This window comes from Temnothorax nylanderi, unplaced genomic scaffold (assembly GCF_030848795.1).
Source record: "Temnothorax nylanderi isolate EJ_2023f unplaced genomic scaffold, tnyl_v1.0 TNYL_tig1399_pilon, whole genome shotgun sequence".
In the NCBI taxonomy this organism is placed as follows: Eukaryota; Metazoa; Arthropoda; class Insecta; order Hymenoptera; family Formicidae; genus Temnothorax; species Temnothorax nylanderi.
In genome coordinates, this window is record NW_027250461.1 from 1 (window position 1) to 17,056 (window position 17,056).

Genomic DNA, 17,056 nt, shown 5'->3' on the forward strand with positions numbered 1-17,056 from the left:
CACAGAGAAATTAACATTATTTTTGCTTAGAAAGCTTCCTCTATAATGAAGCAATTATTGTAGACATTTTTTATATTTTGGCTTCCTCATAGAGGAAGCTTTTTGAGCAAAATTTGATGTGATTTCTCAGTGTGCAAATTTATAATTAGCATTCTACATTCACACTTTAAAACTATGAGAAAGTAATGTTCTAATTTCTAATTTGAACACTTTAAAACTATGAAGAAGCAATGTGCAAGTTTCAACTTACACACTTTATTTATTACTATTTATTTATTTTATTATATTTTGTTATACTATTATATCAAATATTTTTTCTAAAATTATTAAATAATCTCATCCGTCTTCCAATACTATAATTTTTAAACATTAATTGCTTCTATTTTATTTTTATATTTATATTAAATTATATATACATAATTTTAATATAATATTATTACCGATTTAATATAAATCGGGAACGAAAAATTATAACTTTATAGCACTCCCCGGAAAATTCTACCCCTGTTTCATATATAATTCTTTAAGATTCGGTCAATTATTCCCGAAAAATAAAAAAAATTAGAAAAATCGGTTTCCAGAAAATCGATAACGAAAAACTATACACATGGCACTCCCCGAAAAATTCTACCCCTATTTCATATATACCACTTTAAATTATATACTTTATAACACTCCCCGAGAAATTCTCGACAATTATTTCCCCAAAAATTGAAAAAATTATGGATACTATTGCAATTTCACCATTGCATGACAGGGACTCGTCCCTCGGATACAATACGGATATATAACGGAAATGTAGTTAAACAGTATTTTATTCTTAAAAAAGTTTTACAGTTTTCATTCTTAAAAAATAAAAAACTAATCTGACCTAAAATTATGATTCTTTATTCTTTGAATCCAATCTCAAACACTATTAATTTTCAATTGAATTTACAAATTCAATTAAACATTACAAATTCAATTAAACATTTCTTATATCTTAATATTCTTTTGCAAAATTAATTCATTAGCCGGTACACTTGAATAATGCTAATGCCGGCGGGATTGTGATTTTCAAGCCTTGTAACTCGAAAAGTACTTCATGAAAAAATACTTAAATATAGTGTTTTTTAATAGCTCTTTAGGTAAACTACAAGAATATGCAATGAAAAATAGGGAGTCCTATTTAAAAAAACAAAATTGAACTCCATATGACCTCGGCACGTTCACTCAAGATCAAACCAATGACACCATCTTATGTCCCCCTTTGTACCAATGTAATATAAATAAATAAAGAATATTATTTTAGAGTCAGGTGTTTCGCTTTGACGCTAGAGTCAAGAAATAAAGTTAAATTATTCAACATCCAACGTTGAATCGTTGATCGTCCCAGTACACTCAAAAATAAACTTTGAATACGTAAAATATAATTATTTTTAAGTAATATCTTCAAGTAGTAATATTTTACGGATATATTTATAAATAAAAAATATTATTTTTGAAGAGGGTCCCCTTAGGGACACCCCCACCCTGCCGGAGCACCGGCGTGCAATGGAGTGAAAGGGCCCTCTCCCCCCAACGCCTCCTAAGGGAGAACCTCCCACCATAATCCCCCAGTGCGCAGGCAGATACCGGACGGACCATTGCCCGCTCTCCGGCATCCGCCGCCCACGGAAGGACAGGGCACAGGAGGTTTCCCACCACACCCGGTGGTTTTTTATCGAGGTTTCCTTCCTCTAGGCTGGTGGGGAATCAACCTTTCCCCCTATCGGTCCCAGCCGGCCGGGCGTTTGTAGTCGGGGAGGTCGCCTTCCCCTAACGAGCTTGGGAGCCAGGAAACAAGTTCCCTGACAGAGGCGCCGGACCCCTATTGTACCCCTCATCCAACGAGAGGGCGAGAGAGCGAGAGAGCGAGAAAGCGAAAAGGCGAGGAGAGCGCGGAGGGCGAGAGGACGAAGGAGGGCGAGAGAGCGAGAGGGCGAGAGAGCGAGAGAGCGAGAGGGCGAGAGAGCGTCGAGGAGAGCGAGTGAGAAGGCGAGAGAGCGAGAGGGCGAGAGGGCGAGAGAGCGAGAGGCGAGAGAGCGAGAGGGCGAGAGAGCGAGAAGGCGAAGAGCGAGAGAGCGAGAGGGCGAGAGAGCGAGAGGGCGAGAGAGCAAGAAGGCGAGAGAGCGAGAGGCGAGAGAGCGAGAGAGCGAGAGAGCGAGAGAGAGCGAGAGAGAGAGCGAGCGAGAGAGAGAGAGCGAGAGAGAGAGCGAGAGAGAGAGAGAGAGAGAGAGAGAGAGCGAGAGAGAGAGAGAGAGAGAGAGAGAGAGAGAGAGAGAGAGAGAGAGAGAGAGAGAGAGAAGAGAGAGAGAGAGAGAGAGAGAGAGAGAGAGAGAGAGAGAGAGAGAGAGAGAGATATTTTAACTTACCTTTTGTATAGAGTTCTTCTTACTCGATTTAATCGATATTATTATTGTGTGCGTAATCCAGTATGCGTTCGGCTCTCCTTTATGCACGCGGCTTCACGCGCCTGCGGTCTCGATACGGAGCACTACGTCGTTCCCGGTTAGGCACCCTCGCGACACTCAATTTTATGCTATCGCCTCTTCGTGAACGTTTGCTAAAAAACAATTGTAATTTGTTATTTAGTGACTCCCGTCTTTAGTTACTTATCAACGATGAAAATCAATATTAACCACTTGAAGTTGTAATCAAATGTGTAATAAATGCGTGAATCCAGAAACGCATCCGCTCATTGGCCGCGTTCAGCAGACACAACTGTTGAGTTCGTCTTATCAACACTTTGCGTTGATTGGTTGGTTCTAAAAGTAAGAGCCAATCACGTTCGACTGTTACTCAGCGGTCAAAATGGTTAAAATTTAACCATGAAAACTTGACATTACCAGACCAAATAAGAAAAACAGCGAAAACATGTTATAAATTATAATGAAAAAACAAATTACGACAAAATAATGAATAAACACAATTACAAATCCTAATAAAAACTTTATCAGTTTCAACAATTTAGCATGATGATGTAAACTATACGTCTCCCTAAACACGAGTAAATTTGTCACTGATCAATAACGTGCGGGCAACAAAAGACAAGTTAATGTCTCCGGATAATATATTAATATCAATTTACTCCTGGAGAAATTTATCAAAAAATTTATAAATAAATTTTTAAAGATCCTTAAAAACCAACCTTTCAAAAGTTGCTGCTTAACTTGTTACTACACCATATTTAATTGCTGCGATGTAAAATCCGTACCTTGCAAACCCTACAGCACAATCCATGGGCCCTCGGCTATACTGATAACTTGCACTGTCACACACTTGATTACTGTGCCAGGTGGTTGCCCTGCTAATAAAGAAGCCTCGATACTGCCCGGAGTTGGAGTCGTGGCGGAACTCTGAGTCGTCGTCACTGACGCTGTAAAAACTACGGTGGTCGTCGTCATGCTCATGTTAGTAGTTGCAATTGATTGCGCAACTGTTGAAGTTTGGGTGGCTTGCAAAGCTAAAAGTATAAGTGCACATTCTCAATAGATATAAAATTTTCATAAGATATAAAATAAAGTGTACTTTCTTTGGTTATCTTTTGAGTTAATCTTTTTACTTAAAAAATATGCAAATAATTAATTAAAGTAACTAACCTTGTTGTTTATTGGCAGCAACGGGACTTTTCACAATAAAACCACCATTAGCCGAGTTTATGTGCACAATTTGATTAGACGCGTTATGTATTACAACTTGGTTGCCGATTACAGTTAACTGGTTTGCCTGACGTCAATTGCTGGACCAGATTTGCGTTCGTGACCATTATCGGACTGCCGCTTATCACTTGACTACTGGAAGATATTATCTGCAATATTTTTATACAACATATAAGTGTAAATAATGTAAATGTAATATATATATATATATATATATATATATATATATATATTTATTACAATTAACTCTAGAATTCGCGAGTCTTTGAAACTTTATAATATTTAATTTTTCATGTGCTTCTAAATTAATTTTTTTTCAATTTTCTAGAATTTATTGGACTTGAATATATCGAATTTAATATTTTACTAAATTTTCAGCAATTTCCATTAGATCACGTATATTCGAGAATTACTTTATGATTTGATTCACGTTAACCAGAAGCATCATTACCTGCGCGGTTTGTCCTGTGTTGGTGACCACGATGGCATTCTTCGTTGCTTGAGCAGCTGTGGCGGGTGTCAAAGTCATAGTTGCGGATTTTACGCGTTGAGCTTTCCGTCCAGCTCTATGAGAATTTGCACTCTTTACTGCACTTGCACCGATGAAGCAATGCCTAAAACATAATTAAGACAATTAAGATAAAATTTTTAAAGAAGAGAATTCATATATTGCGCATAATCTTTCGAGAACGAAAAAAAGATTTTTATCGTTATTATTAAGATTATATTAAATAATAAGTAAACTTACTCGTTAACGTTACCCTGATCAAGGATTGCTGATTTACTCCTGGGGTTTGCGGCATTTTTGGTAAAATACTGGTAGGGCCAGACATAACCTTGGTAGTTCCATCCGCAGCTAAAATGAAGCAATAGATCAGTTTATATTCAATACATGTATGTTAATTAAATTATGCGTGAAATATATTTATTATTGCTATTGTTATAGAAATTTATAGGAAATATACTTCTCTAATATGGCGCAACGAATTGTTCCCATGCCAGACATATAGTTTTGCATTTTCGGTATCTAGCAATATGAAGGAACCTCTAGTTCTTAATTGTCGAGCACTACAAGAAATCTCAATCAAGAATGTTTCAGTTTCTAAAGTTCCTCGACAAATGTACAATCTGCATCGTTTCTCACATTTTTTCTCAGATTTTTGCCACTGTGTACCACCATCCTTCCAGAGAATAAATTTAAGAATACAGCTGGTTCGTGTCCTTGAACAACATGAATCTGCAAGCATAGGTAGAACAATATTATACAATTGTAAAATACATTTCTTGATACTTTCTGTGAGATTTTGCTTTTAGTACAAAAAAAATTTCTAGAAAAAAGAATAGAAATTCTTTTCTAATTGAAAAACATTAATTTTTAGAAAATAAAATTGCAAAGTCTAATTGGAATAAAATTACTATTAATAAGTAACATTATGTAATAATGCCAATATAGCCAATATATACCTACACATATATTATGCGACATATATCGCACATTTACAGATAACAATTAAATATATATTAAGATAAATTCTCAAATAAATAAAACAATTGTAATAACAAACCTCACCTGAGGACCTCGGCACCTGATATTCCTCACTCCCTTCTGCTTCCACACCTATTGCTTGAAGCCAAGTGTGTATTTGACGAAATTGTAGAGTCAATTATGCTCTTCTTCATCTTCTTTCTCCTTTTTTTCCTTCTTATCCTGGCGTTCTTTCTCCTCGCGTTCGAGTGCGGTCACCTGTAGCAATTTTACATGGCCGAGCTGGTCGTGCCATACGCTCGCAAATACAACAGATTTAATGCACGCCTGCAAGACAATAAGAGTGCGCGCAAAGTCTCGCGGATTCATGCACGTTCCCACTGCTGCGGTCCATGGTTTGCACAGCAGTGGCCAGTTGGTGTACATAAACAACGCCTAAATATTGCTTTCTGCTGCAGAATCGTTTGGCATAAAGTACTAACCAACAGGACACGGGTACCCGTTAAACTGCTCACCCACTTGAATTCCGATGCTTGCGTGAGTGAGAACTTATGCGACAAGTGACGTTTCTTATCGCGTTCCTCGTTTCTCTGAGTCTTATTTAGCGCAATAGAATTGATGATATACTGATTGACGTACGACTTAAAGTTATTGTCCATGCTCAATTTGAACAAGTGTGTACCAGATGCAATTTAATATGCCTTCTGACGCGTTACTCTAGTATTGCCATCGCTTTCGGAATCTTTTATACCCTTGTCTAGCTTCTCTCGCTCCTCCTTCGACAACGGTACCATACTCCGTCTCTTTATATCATCCATGTTAAAAATTCGTGGTTGCAACGATCCAGTTTTCGATCTTGTCACGATAGTATGCTTTTTGTCTGAAAGAAAAAAAATGATCATAAATGTGACACGAATAAAATGCTACGAATACATATAGAAAAGTTCTATTGTTTTATAGAAGCCTAATATTTGTTCTGCAAGAAATGTTTTCTCTTTTATGAAGGAAGCAATTTCTTTAACACACAAATTCTATATTACAACTCAATATTACAAAATTCTATTGTAAAGCCTTACCGTCTTTTCCAACTTTCTCCTCTCCTTCTAACGTCTCTTCTTCAACATCTTCAGACGATGACGTAAAGACATTAGTTTTCGTATTTTGTTCGTATTCGTCGCGGTCGACGACACTTTGGCGTCAACCTCGACAGTTTCACCGACCACCTCAGGTACCTGTGTAACAGGAGTCGACTCATTATTGGACAATTTTGCTCCATTTGCACCCTGTTCCATTACTGCTATACGTTCATCGAGAACATCTACATTCTCATGCATCTTGCGTATCCCAGCATGATACCATTGACTGGCAACAGATGATCGAACACCGATTCGACGATTACAGAGACGAAATTCTTCTCAAGCACTAATTTCTTAAATTCGACGCAATCGTTCACTGTCCACTCGACATTTATTGGCTCTATTCCTAAACAATATCAAAAGTTATTATTAGAACTCCTTGTAAAGAATTGATAACAAGTTTTTAAGCTGAAAGACACATTTTTGTACAGAAAAAAGACACTTTTCTCTTACCGACAAGTTTAGCCTTTACTGCCTGATACGGCAATTTCAAGAATTTGCTCACACACATACACACACGCGCGCGCGCGTATATATATATACATACATCATGTCAACATGTATCTCTTTCTTTACCTGTACAGTATCAGTGACTTTTAGATGTCCACAGCTGCACGTCCCTCCTGATTAATGCTATATACACGCCACTCCAACTTGGAGATATTTCAGAGAATCGGGGTAGAGAACATCGACGTATAGTTATACCTTTAGATGTGCCAAATAGTATTCCAACAGAACTTTGGCATTGGCAATGCTTTCGACAATGCCAACAAAGACCAAGGGCACCTGACCCTCTTCTCGAGGGATCGTTAATCTGTAATATTATATGATACATTAATGATCTCACACACACACACACAAACACACACACACACACGCGCGCGCACGCGCGCACGCACGCGCGCACGCACGCGCACACGCACACACACACACGCACACACACGCGCGCGCGCGCACACACACACACACACACACGCACGCGCGCGCGCATATATGTATACATACATACATGTCAACATGTATCTCTTTCTTTACCTGTATACAGTGTCAGCAACTTTTAAATGTCCACAGCTGCACGTCCCTCCTGATTAATGCCATATACACGCCACTCCAACTTGGAAAGTCGTTATTGTATAATCCTTGAATTAAAGTATCTATCACAACTCCGTTTAATAATATGAGTATAACGGTAAGTAAACATAACCGAAACAGGTTATGTTTACTTACCTCGGATATTTGTCCATTCCAAGTGGGTTCGCCATTGCCCCGTTAGCCATTTATAAAAAATGTTGCCCGCTCAGCACGTGGCTTACGATGCACGGACGTGGGGTTGAACTTTGCTGAGCATATTTGTATTTTCTCTATATGCATAGAGAAAATATTAACCCCGCTAACCTCGCGACACGACACACACGAGCTGTCACGTCGGTCACATCGCACGACACACACGCACGAAACTCGCGCGAAACTCGCCGCGATCTCGATCACCGGCTTCGACCGGCCAATCACGCACGCGGAAAAGGTGCAACAATACGACTCGACCACGGGCCAACTTCTCGCGTCCACATGGATTTTTTTATATAGGATACAGCAAAAATGTTCCTTCATCACAGTACGATTTTGTGATGTTGCCGAGTTTGTGTAATCTTTGAATTTATCTTCGAAAGTTGTATCATATCATTTCAACGACATAAAAATGACATAAAAATATATATCTCTGGTTAATTTTCACTGACGAAGAAAAGAATTTGTTAAGACATAAAAATGAGTTATATTTATTATAGCGTACTATTTTTCTTAATAAATCAATCATGTTTCTGTTAAATTTGTAAAATTTTTCATACTTCTGCTATCTTTTCTAAAGAATGTTTAAAGCGAAAAGGAAGAAAGGAAAAGAAAAAAAATATTAAAAATTTGAAAATCTTTATTAATTTATTCGCAGAAAACCGTTTGGTTCTTGCTATGCTATCAGGCTAGCCACCCTCACCTTCGTGAGGTTTCGATATATTCTGCATCCCAGTGGAGTGCATTTTGTAGAAACCACGCTCGCACATAAATAAATGTAGCGGGCCAAGCCTGCTGAAGAAGATGACTCGTAACGGGAGGCGGGAAACTCGCAGGAAACTCGTCGGCGGATTTAACGCAGGGAAACCGGTTTCCCGCAAAAGACGCATGCCGATGCCTAGCCGGAGGAAAAGCGAATGTTTTTCGAAAGGTTTCTTCTAGAACGCAGGAGGAAAAGAGTGCATCGCAGACTTCCACGGGGGTGAAACCTGTTGCCAGAGCTCTGTTCCTCTGCTCCCTTTAGCTATTCACATGACGAAGTTCTTCGAGTTTCTCCCACCCCTTTGGTTTTCAAACGCGCCATCGTGAAAGAGTTACGCAGACGTTTCCTTTACTTCACGAAATAAAATCGTATCCTTGGAATGTACAAATCGATTTTTGTAAGGGAGAAATGGAGTCAAAAAGAGAGAGCAAGAAGGAAAGAAAGAAAGAGAGAGAGAAAGAGAGAGAGAAAGAGAGAGAGAGAGGAGAGAGAAAGAAAGAGATACCCTCTCTACCTTTCTCGACTCTTCATTTCTTCGCCTGTTTTCTTGCGGTTTTACAAATATGCTGCCAGCAAGTCTTTATGACCGATGATTACACACCTCGGAGCCAATAGGAAAGTCTCATTAACGTCTGCCAATTGAGTCAGAATTCTCTGTCTCTTTTTTCCCCGTTTATCTCTATCTCTGAAAATTAAGGTTTCCCCGAGTAAGATTAAAATTTAAATTTATGATCGTTATCAAATTCAAGATCATTAAATCAGCCTCTCTCGACGAACGGCGTCTCTAATCGCTTCTGTATAAAACTGCGTTACGCCGAGATATAGTATCTTTTAAATCGTTTTTATTTGTCAATAAGAGAGAATGATGATGCGCTTAATTATAAGTGAAATAATAATTAATAAATTTTAATCGATTTAAATGAGAAAGGGATGCCGCGACGAGGTAAACCGCGTGAGTTCGTGCAAAATGCCGAGTCGCGATTTTAAACGAAGCCATCGAAGAATGATCTCACGAAGTAAAATTGACCGTCTGTCCTGGTCACGGCCGCCGTTGCAGATCCTGCACCTTATTTACATCGCTCTTTACTCGGCCATTGAAGTAACAGCATTAACGGAAATGGGATTATTTTTCAGGCGAACGGGCAGCGCGATAATGAATTCGTAACCCATTACCGAACGAAATTAGGAACCCGACGTGTCGATATATCATATCGGCGCCGGCCACTAATGACTCGATGCGTCACGGATATTCACGCGGCTGCCGTGGGAGTCTGCGAGGATCCACCGTAGCGAATAAAAGTGAGAAAACTATTCGAGGATAGTCAAGGGGAAAGAAAAAAATATGACACGGCCACGGTCGCGCCTTGCAACGGCCGCGCGAGATAAATTTCCGTACGAAATAATCGTCCCGGAATAATTGCCCTTCCAATAACTCTTCGGATTTTCTCTTCGTTCTCGCGCCTCCGCGCGACGAAACGAAAACAAAAATCCGACAGGAGGAAGCGCCTCGAATCCGCCGGCATCAGCGCGCGCGCGCGGCATCGTCGTCGTCGTCGTCGTCGTCGTCGTCAGCCGTGGTGGAAAGCAATTAAGCTTTCCCCTGATTTATTCCGGGCATAAATAATTTCGTAGAAGTACTAATTATCGCCGGTTGGATCTATCTTCTATCTCTCCCTTCTCCTCGCCCTACGCCACCCTTCCTGCTAGCAGCCCTATTGCCACCGCCGTTTATTCGGTCTTTCCTTCCAATTTTGTCTCTCTGTCTCTCTCTCTCCTGATCTTTCTCCTATCCGCGCCTCAAGATGAAAGCACCCGCTTCTGCGTGGCCAAACTTACCGTGAAGCGATAAATTTCTAGAAACAATAGGAAACTCCGGGACTAGACAATAGAAGAAATATATGTACCGCCTAGTATTCGTGGCCCGTAGACGGAAGCGGGGCTTCGGGTTTATTTTGAGGAAAAAAGAGAGCGGCCCGGTGAGGAAGGGAGAAAGATGAGAGAGGAAGAGAGCACGAAAAGGAGGAGTGGGTGGTTGGATGGCGGGGCAACGGAAAAGAAGCGGCACATTTCTCATGCCTCACGGCGGAACGAGGGAGAGAGGAAAACCCTACGGATTTTCCACGGGGAATGCAAATTCGGATTGAAATATCACGGGAAAATGTAAAGGACCCGATGAGATTTGTACGCGTCGCCGCGCGTTGCGAACGTCGCGCGCGCGCGCTTACCGTTGGAAATAATTATCAGAAGTCTTCTCTCTCTCTCTCTCTCTCTCTCTCTCTCTCCTCTCTCTCTCTCTCTCTCTCTCTCTCTCTCTCTCTCTCTCTCTCGGGTACGTAGAAAGGGAAGGGACGGAGCACGTCGAGGGAAATACAAGTTTAAGAATAGTATATTACACTACAAGGGCCGAAAGTGTGAGATTCCTGCACTGCGCGCCATAATGCCCGAGGCGAAGCCGAGGGCATGATGGCGCGCAGTTCAGGGCTCTCACACTTTCGGCCCGTGTAGTGTATACTATTTTTCTTGCTACTCGGTCGAAAGTACGGAACAATGATATGTATATATTAATAAGACATTGATGCCTGCCCCGACATTTGCGGCACGAGCGAAGCGAGTGCTGCTGGTCGGAGGGGCAGGCATCAAGACATCTATAAATAAAGGTATAAATACACTTAACAAAAGAAATAGTATTTCACTTCAGTCACTGTCACTTTTTAAATAGTATTCAATAATAAACATTAGTTAATTAACTAATCGTAAACAAACTTCGAGGTTATACGAGCGAAAGTATAGTAAAGGTCTTGGGTACACCAATACACCAATACAACCAAATCTGAGAAATGTGACTCTTACATGGAGAGCTACAGAGGAAGGGATATTTACAGGAGCTTTACTGTAGTAACCGAGTTTGTCTCGCACGGTAGTATTGTACTCAGAGTTTCGTGTGTTGAGTGCCAGTGCATGCGACTAAGTTTTTACTCCCGCTATTATAGAGGGCGCGCGTATAGCTTAACCAATGCATAAAAGGTAAACTTTCTGCCGTGGAATCGGGGAAGAAAGTACGTACTTTCGACCGGGGTAGTAAGAAAAATTTATGTTCTATCAATGGGGGGATCAAATCGCTACCATCTATATCCATTAAAAGCCGTCGCCTTCGTTCCATAAGCAATTAACGTTCGCCGGGGATGAATTCAGATTTTCTGCCGTCTTGAGCCCATGCTGATGTATTGTCGACGGAATAATTTTCCCACTGAAAGTAACACATTTCCCATCTATATTTAGCTCTTTATATTTTATCGTCGTTCTGAATTTTGATAATAACCTGTTATCCCGACATTAAAGCTAATTAATGAAGAACAAGGCAGGAGTATTCCATAAAGTAAAAAAGAAGGAAAAGTAAATATTTAAGATCCTAAAGTACGTAATGTTGAGAAAACGATATAAAAGTGTAAATAATGTCTTTGAGTGTAAAATTTGAAATATAAATTTAACAGACATAACGGATGAAAGTTAAATATTTTTCTTTTCTTTTTTTTATTTTCGTCCTTCTAATAAATATATATAACACTGTCTTAATAAATAGGTTTTTTAAATAAACTAGTCAGACTTTTGGAAAGAAACAAACATTTGGAAAGAAATAAAGTTGATTGACGTATGTACGTATTATGGCGTGTTCCGTGCGTAGCAAATTTCCGGAGAAAAACGAAAATGACCAAACAGTCGCATGCCCAATCATTTCTATTCCTATGCATTTTCTATGCATTTATATAAGTGTCTCTCTCTCTCTCCTATCTCTCTCTCTCTCTCCCTTCTCTCTCTCTCCTCTATCTCTCCTCTCTCTCTCTCTCTCTCTCTCTCTCTCTCTCTCTCTCTCTCTCTCTCTCTCTCTCTCTCTCTCTCCTCTCTCTCTCTCTCTCTCTCTCTCTCTCTCACTCTCTCTCCTCTCTCTCTCTCTCTCTCTCTCTCTCTCAGGAAAAGAGAGGCTGCTACCATACGGCCGAAAGGTATTGTAGTGTCGAGTCGAAACGATCCGTCGGCTTTGACCATTCGAAGCGGGATCGAATCCGATCCTGCGGTGCGCGAGCCGGAGGCTCGCTGATTTTCTACTATTCAAAATAATGAGAAACGTCCGTCGGGACGTCAGTCAACGTCAACTCGGCGTCGCTCCACCCCCTCGATAGCCCGAATAGTCCGAAAAGGCGCAACAAAACATGGAAATCGTCTATCCTAGCCTCGCGCATCTGACAACGACGGCTCAAGCGAGGCACGTTAATTGCACGGTGTTTCCAAATTAAATGCTGATCAATGTGGGATAAAAAGAAACCGTGCCGCGTTCGCGTGGTCACTTTTGGACCGTAATCAGGACTACTTGGGGAAATATTTTTAATTAATCGGAGCGCCGAGATTGATATTTAAAAGATTACATAAAAGAAGCGTATCGTATTTAAAAAGTTATTAAAGATTATTATTTTAAAATTTAATTTACGTTTGAAGAGTAATGTTATAGCATCTTACCGAAGAACTAAACGCAAAATAATTGCTTATTTGTTGAGAAATTAATCGTGAAATAAAGAAACAAGAAATTTATTGTATTCATCGTACTCTGGATTGTTTTACATCTTGTAACGATAAACGTTCCACTTAATCCTACAAGAACTAAAGATGAAAAATAGATGGAACCGTTAATTAGATGCTACGTTACCGAAGATACATTTAATTTATCTACGAGCGAGATCTGCGAAGAAAAAGAATGGGCGTATCGGATATGCTGTTAGTCTTCGCCGCCTACTGTGACCATTGGTCAGAGGCCATAAACTTCTTCTGCAGGATTTCTTTTGTGGAAATGCCAAGAATGCCTTATGCAAGATTGTTTTATGAGCTATCGAATTGTACGCCAATAGAATTTAAATTCAACAATTTTGGAATTATATGGAGCTACTCTATACTAAAACTTAAAATTCTGTGTACTTAAAAAAAGTGGATTATAAAATATATATTTAATATTAGTAATAATTCTTTACGCCAACTTTTCTGTTAACTGCAAAATGTTCCGTGAAATTTTTGTGAATATAAAAGTACTCCATTTTAAAAATATTTTTTATCTTTTTCTAAAATTTTTTTTTTTCTTCACTGTCAAAGAAATAATTGGATTTTTTACAAGCAATTGTATCGATTTAAATAGAAGTTTTAAACTGTAAATGTACTGATTTATTTATTTAAAAATGACAATTGCGAATATTATTTTTTATTTGGCTCCTTCCCCAGCTAACAAGATTTCTGCCAAGTTTTTGGTGAAAAACGCACTTGCTGCAACACACTGCGCGCCAAGGGCGGTTTAGTAGGCGGAAACACGCTCACAGAACGAAACTCGCCTCACCTGCCGGCGATATATTTTTCGTCGCAGATGGCACAGCAGATGATCAATCACCGAAAATAAGAAGAGAGAGAAATCCCGACGTCAATGACTAATCTCCGAGTTCGAGCCCGGAGTTCACCACGTAATGCAGCGTTCGAAGGTGGAACGAATCCGTATTTGATTAGACCATCCTCGATACACACGTAAGACGCCACGCAACATTGGAGATTAAAGATATTCGACAGTCGCTTCGTGTATCGCATCTTGCGCAACGTAATAGACGTAGTAGCCGAAGAAAAATTGAGAATTGCACGAATTACGTCTTAAATTATAGACCACCGATTGCGTCATCACGAATCGGTGGCTTGTTCGAGTAGAGAGAAACTGCGTTTACGTTGCTTTTTAAATTGCAACTGGCGCATTTTCTACGATTATGAAGTGAAGAACGAGAACGTCATATTTCGTGTATCTCCTAGCTGCGTATCTTCGCTTTTTTTGTTCACGCCGTGCCCGTACGCAACGTCGCTCGGCCTCGATTTATCTTGCATGTCGCGAAGCTGAGGTAGGAACACGAGCCACGGAGCGGATCGACACGGATTCACCTTATCCGCGGTATCTACGCGTGGCTGGAAGTACTTCGGGAGAGATGCTTGTCTTTCCTCAGCCCCGCGTAGACGTAGCCGAGCAACGCCGGCGTAATTTACGGCGCCGATGTCGCCGCTATCGGTCGATTCCGATCGGCTGCAGACGAAGACTTTGAGACAAGCGGGAAGATAGGAAGAGGAGAGCCGGCGTGCGATCGCGTCGAGGTCGTTATACGAAGCGAGTAATGAGCGAGTACCGAAGGCAGAACCATGTCCGTCGGATGAGAACGCGAGCTGCACGCGAAACGCACGTGTTTTCCGGTTTTCGATTAATTGTTGATCAAATACAGAAGTTCTGCTCTTTTAAATTTATATACACATATTATACATTTTTATATTATATTATATAATTATAATAATTTTATATTATTTATATATATTAATTTATTAGATTTATTAGATTGATTGGCAAGCGCGGAAAAATTTCGCGTTCGTTGTATCGACGCGTTCTTTCAAAGCCGAACGAAAAAGATGAGGAACAAGAAGAAAAAAAAAGGGGCGGGGGAGGAGGAAAAGAAGTTCGCCGCTAATGGCGTTTCCCTAATGAACGTTTTTCTTTGTCTCGGGCAAACAGCGAGGTCCGGGACCCATCCTGCCTGGAAGCTGTGCCGTGAGATAAATAAATTCAGGACTTTCGCGAAGGAAAAGAACCAGCGCAACAGCTGTACTTCTTTACGTAACAACTCTGTCTCAATTGAATGCTTCTTTCGTCCCCCGTCACAAATTGATGCCACAAATAGCGATAAGGAAATTCCGATGAAAAAAGAATAACACAAATATTTATCTCTGCTCCGAACAACCTCAAGGACTTAAAACTGACATCCCATTTCCTTTCATTCTCGCATAATTCTCAATAATATCTTTGAGTTACAACTCGATTATTCACACTTCTGTGAATATTGTAATAAATAAAATTTCTTAAGATACCTGAAGAAGCTTTAAAGAAGTACCAAAGTTAAGGCTGTATGTTATACATTAAACTTCTTTTCAAGAAATATTATTGCTACTCAGAATATATTTAAATAATCGATACAAAGTATAATTCAGTTTTAAATAACATACATGTTGTTTTTCTCATACAAAATTACTGACATTTATCAGCTTCTTCGTGACGCTCTAATTTCACAAAACAATACTGTGCTGTAAGTCTCAAATTAAGCAAAGATTCCGGTTCGTGGTGCCTACGATTTCGGCAATTCGATCCTCGCAAGGAAACGCCCATTTGGCTTCGAAGGTCGAGTCCGATCGCGAGTCGCGGACTAATTCACGCTCGAGCGACAGCCGACTAATTTTTGCTCCAAGCCAATTCCGTGCGCGTCCTTGGGCGTTGTCTTTCTTTCTCTCGCCGGTTAATAATCGAGGACGTTACTGTGTCAGTATGCCAATCTCTACTTTGACCGGTAGCTACGACTCTGTGGCGCTAAGCCAGCTTCCCATAATGGCAGTGAATCTTTCATCGCCGGTTATCGTTATTTGTCGGAAACATTTATTGTCGTGAGCTATCCTTTCAATGTGAATGCTTCTTTTTCACCTTTATCATGTACGTGGAAGACCACACCTCGTGAGATAAAACGTGCATGTAAAATATTAAATCATATCGTAATGATTAATCTTGACGCATTGATATAAGTATTTATATTTTCGCTAATTTTACCACGATATAGATATTGTTGGTTATGTTAAGCATAATCGTAAAAGTTTTTACTTCCTACTTGAACATTTGAATTAGTAAAAACTAAAACAATTTTGTTAGCATCAAATGCATGATGGGAATATGGGTCAAATTTGCAAGTCAACCAGAAACTTCTAGATTCAACTATGTTGACTCTATTCTTAAAATACACGCACACATACGCGTACAACTAGACGTCCACCTAGCGCGACAATCTTCGACCCTTTTTCCACGCATTAGGATATCCGAATCCCGCGTAGTATTGACGTAGTTTGAATACAGGGTGCGAGAGGAAGCGGTATACGCGGCGTGGAGGAGACGGGGACGCGGAGAGGCATGGGACGAGAGTCCAGAGAACGGTCTTCCAAGTCCGCATTTCTCGATGCCATCTCCATCCCCCCTTGGTCTCCCTTTCTCGCTCACCCCTTGCCTTTATCCCGTATGCGCCATTCCTCTCCGTTTCCTACACCTCGTCCTTGCCGATCGTCCTCGCCCTCGCGTCTTTCCTGCCCCCCCACATCCGTCCACCTGTTTCCCTCTCCTCTCCCGGCGCCACAGCCATCCTGCTGGCACCCTTGCGAACCATCCGAGCTATCCGAACCCCTCTGGATATCTCCATACGCCACTTACTGGGCTCAGGATGTTCTCCGCGCGTACGTGAGCGGAATCTGCGAGCGCGCGGAATGAACCCGGTTAAGCGACGTAGCTTTTATCAATATCGCCGCCGGCCCTTTCTGTGCATCGACATATCAGTTCGCGATATCTATTTTACCTAAATCTTGAAAATGAACTTAGAAATACGCAAAAATTCAGAAAACAGAATATTGAGGAGCGTTTATAAGATTTGAGTCATGTATTTATAATCGCGACGAGAATCTTTATTTTACGTAGCACATCAATCAAATTACTTATCAATCGTCTAAGATTTTTGGAGTATCTGCAATTTTTCTCCGATTTAATACTCGACTTAATGAGACTAAAAAAATTATTTAATTCCATATTATTAAAGTTTCTTAAATCTAAGTTTCTTAAATAGTA

At 40.3% G+C, this 17,056-nt stretch overlaps 1 protein-coding gene across 4 annotated transcripts; it reads right to left on the reverse strand.

The window, feature by feature from the left end:
• Positions 1-2,378: 2,378 nt before the first annotated feature.
• On the reverse strand, positions 2,379-7,684 carry LOC139787296 (uncharacterized). 4 transcript variants are annotated; one of them, XM_071726362.1, is made up of 12 exons: positions 7,530-7,684; positions 7,338-7,441; positions 6,879-7,116; positions 6,243-6,648; positions 5,251-6,046; positions 4,646-4,917; positions 4,429-4,536; positions 4,132-4,294; positions 3,621-3,829; positions 3,236-3,484; positions 2,661-2,786; positions 2,379-2,584 (listed from the first exon to the last, which is right to left on the reverse strand). In XM_071726362.1, the coding sequence occupies exons 6-9, from the start codon at positions 4,696-4,698 to the stop codon at positions 3,704-3,706; spliced, it is 450 nt and encodes a 149-aa protein (XP_071582463.1). In that variant the 5' UTR covers positions 4,699-4,917; positions 5,251-6,046; positions 6,243-6,648; positions 6,879-7,116; positions 7,338-7,441; positions 7,530-7,684; the 3' UTR covers positions 2,379-2,584; positions 2,661-2,786; positions 3,236-3,484; positions 3,621-3,703. The 4 variants fall into 4 exon arrangements, with proteins under 4 accessions (XP_071582463.1, XP_071582465.1, XP_071582467.1 ...); XM_071726364.1 differs by having other exon boundaries at positions 5,246-6,046; XM_071726366.1 differs by lacking the exon at positions 2,661-2,786.
• Between the last annotated feature and the right edge of the window lie 9,372 nt (positions 7,685-17,056).

Excerpts from the sequence above, each read along its gene's own strand:
- LOC139787296 (XM_071726366.1), bottom strand. The coding sequence starts at position 4,698 with ATGCAAAACTATATGTCTGGCATGGGAACAATTCGTTGCGCCATATTA. Across the intron at positions 4,537-4,645 it reads CGTTGCGCCATATTAGAGAA|CTGCGGATGGAACTACCAAG; the intron begins GTATATTTCCTA and ends GCTTCATTTTAG. Across the intron at positions 4,295-4,428 it reads GATCAGGGTAACGTTAACGA|GCATTGCTTCATCGGTGCAA; the intron begins GTAAGTTTACTT and ends ATTATGTTTTAG.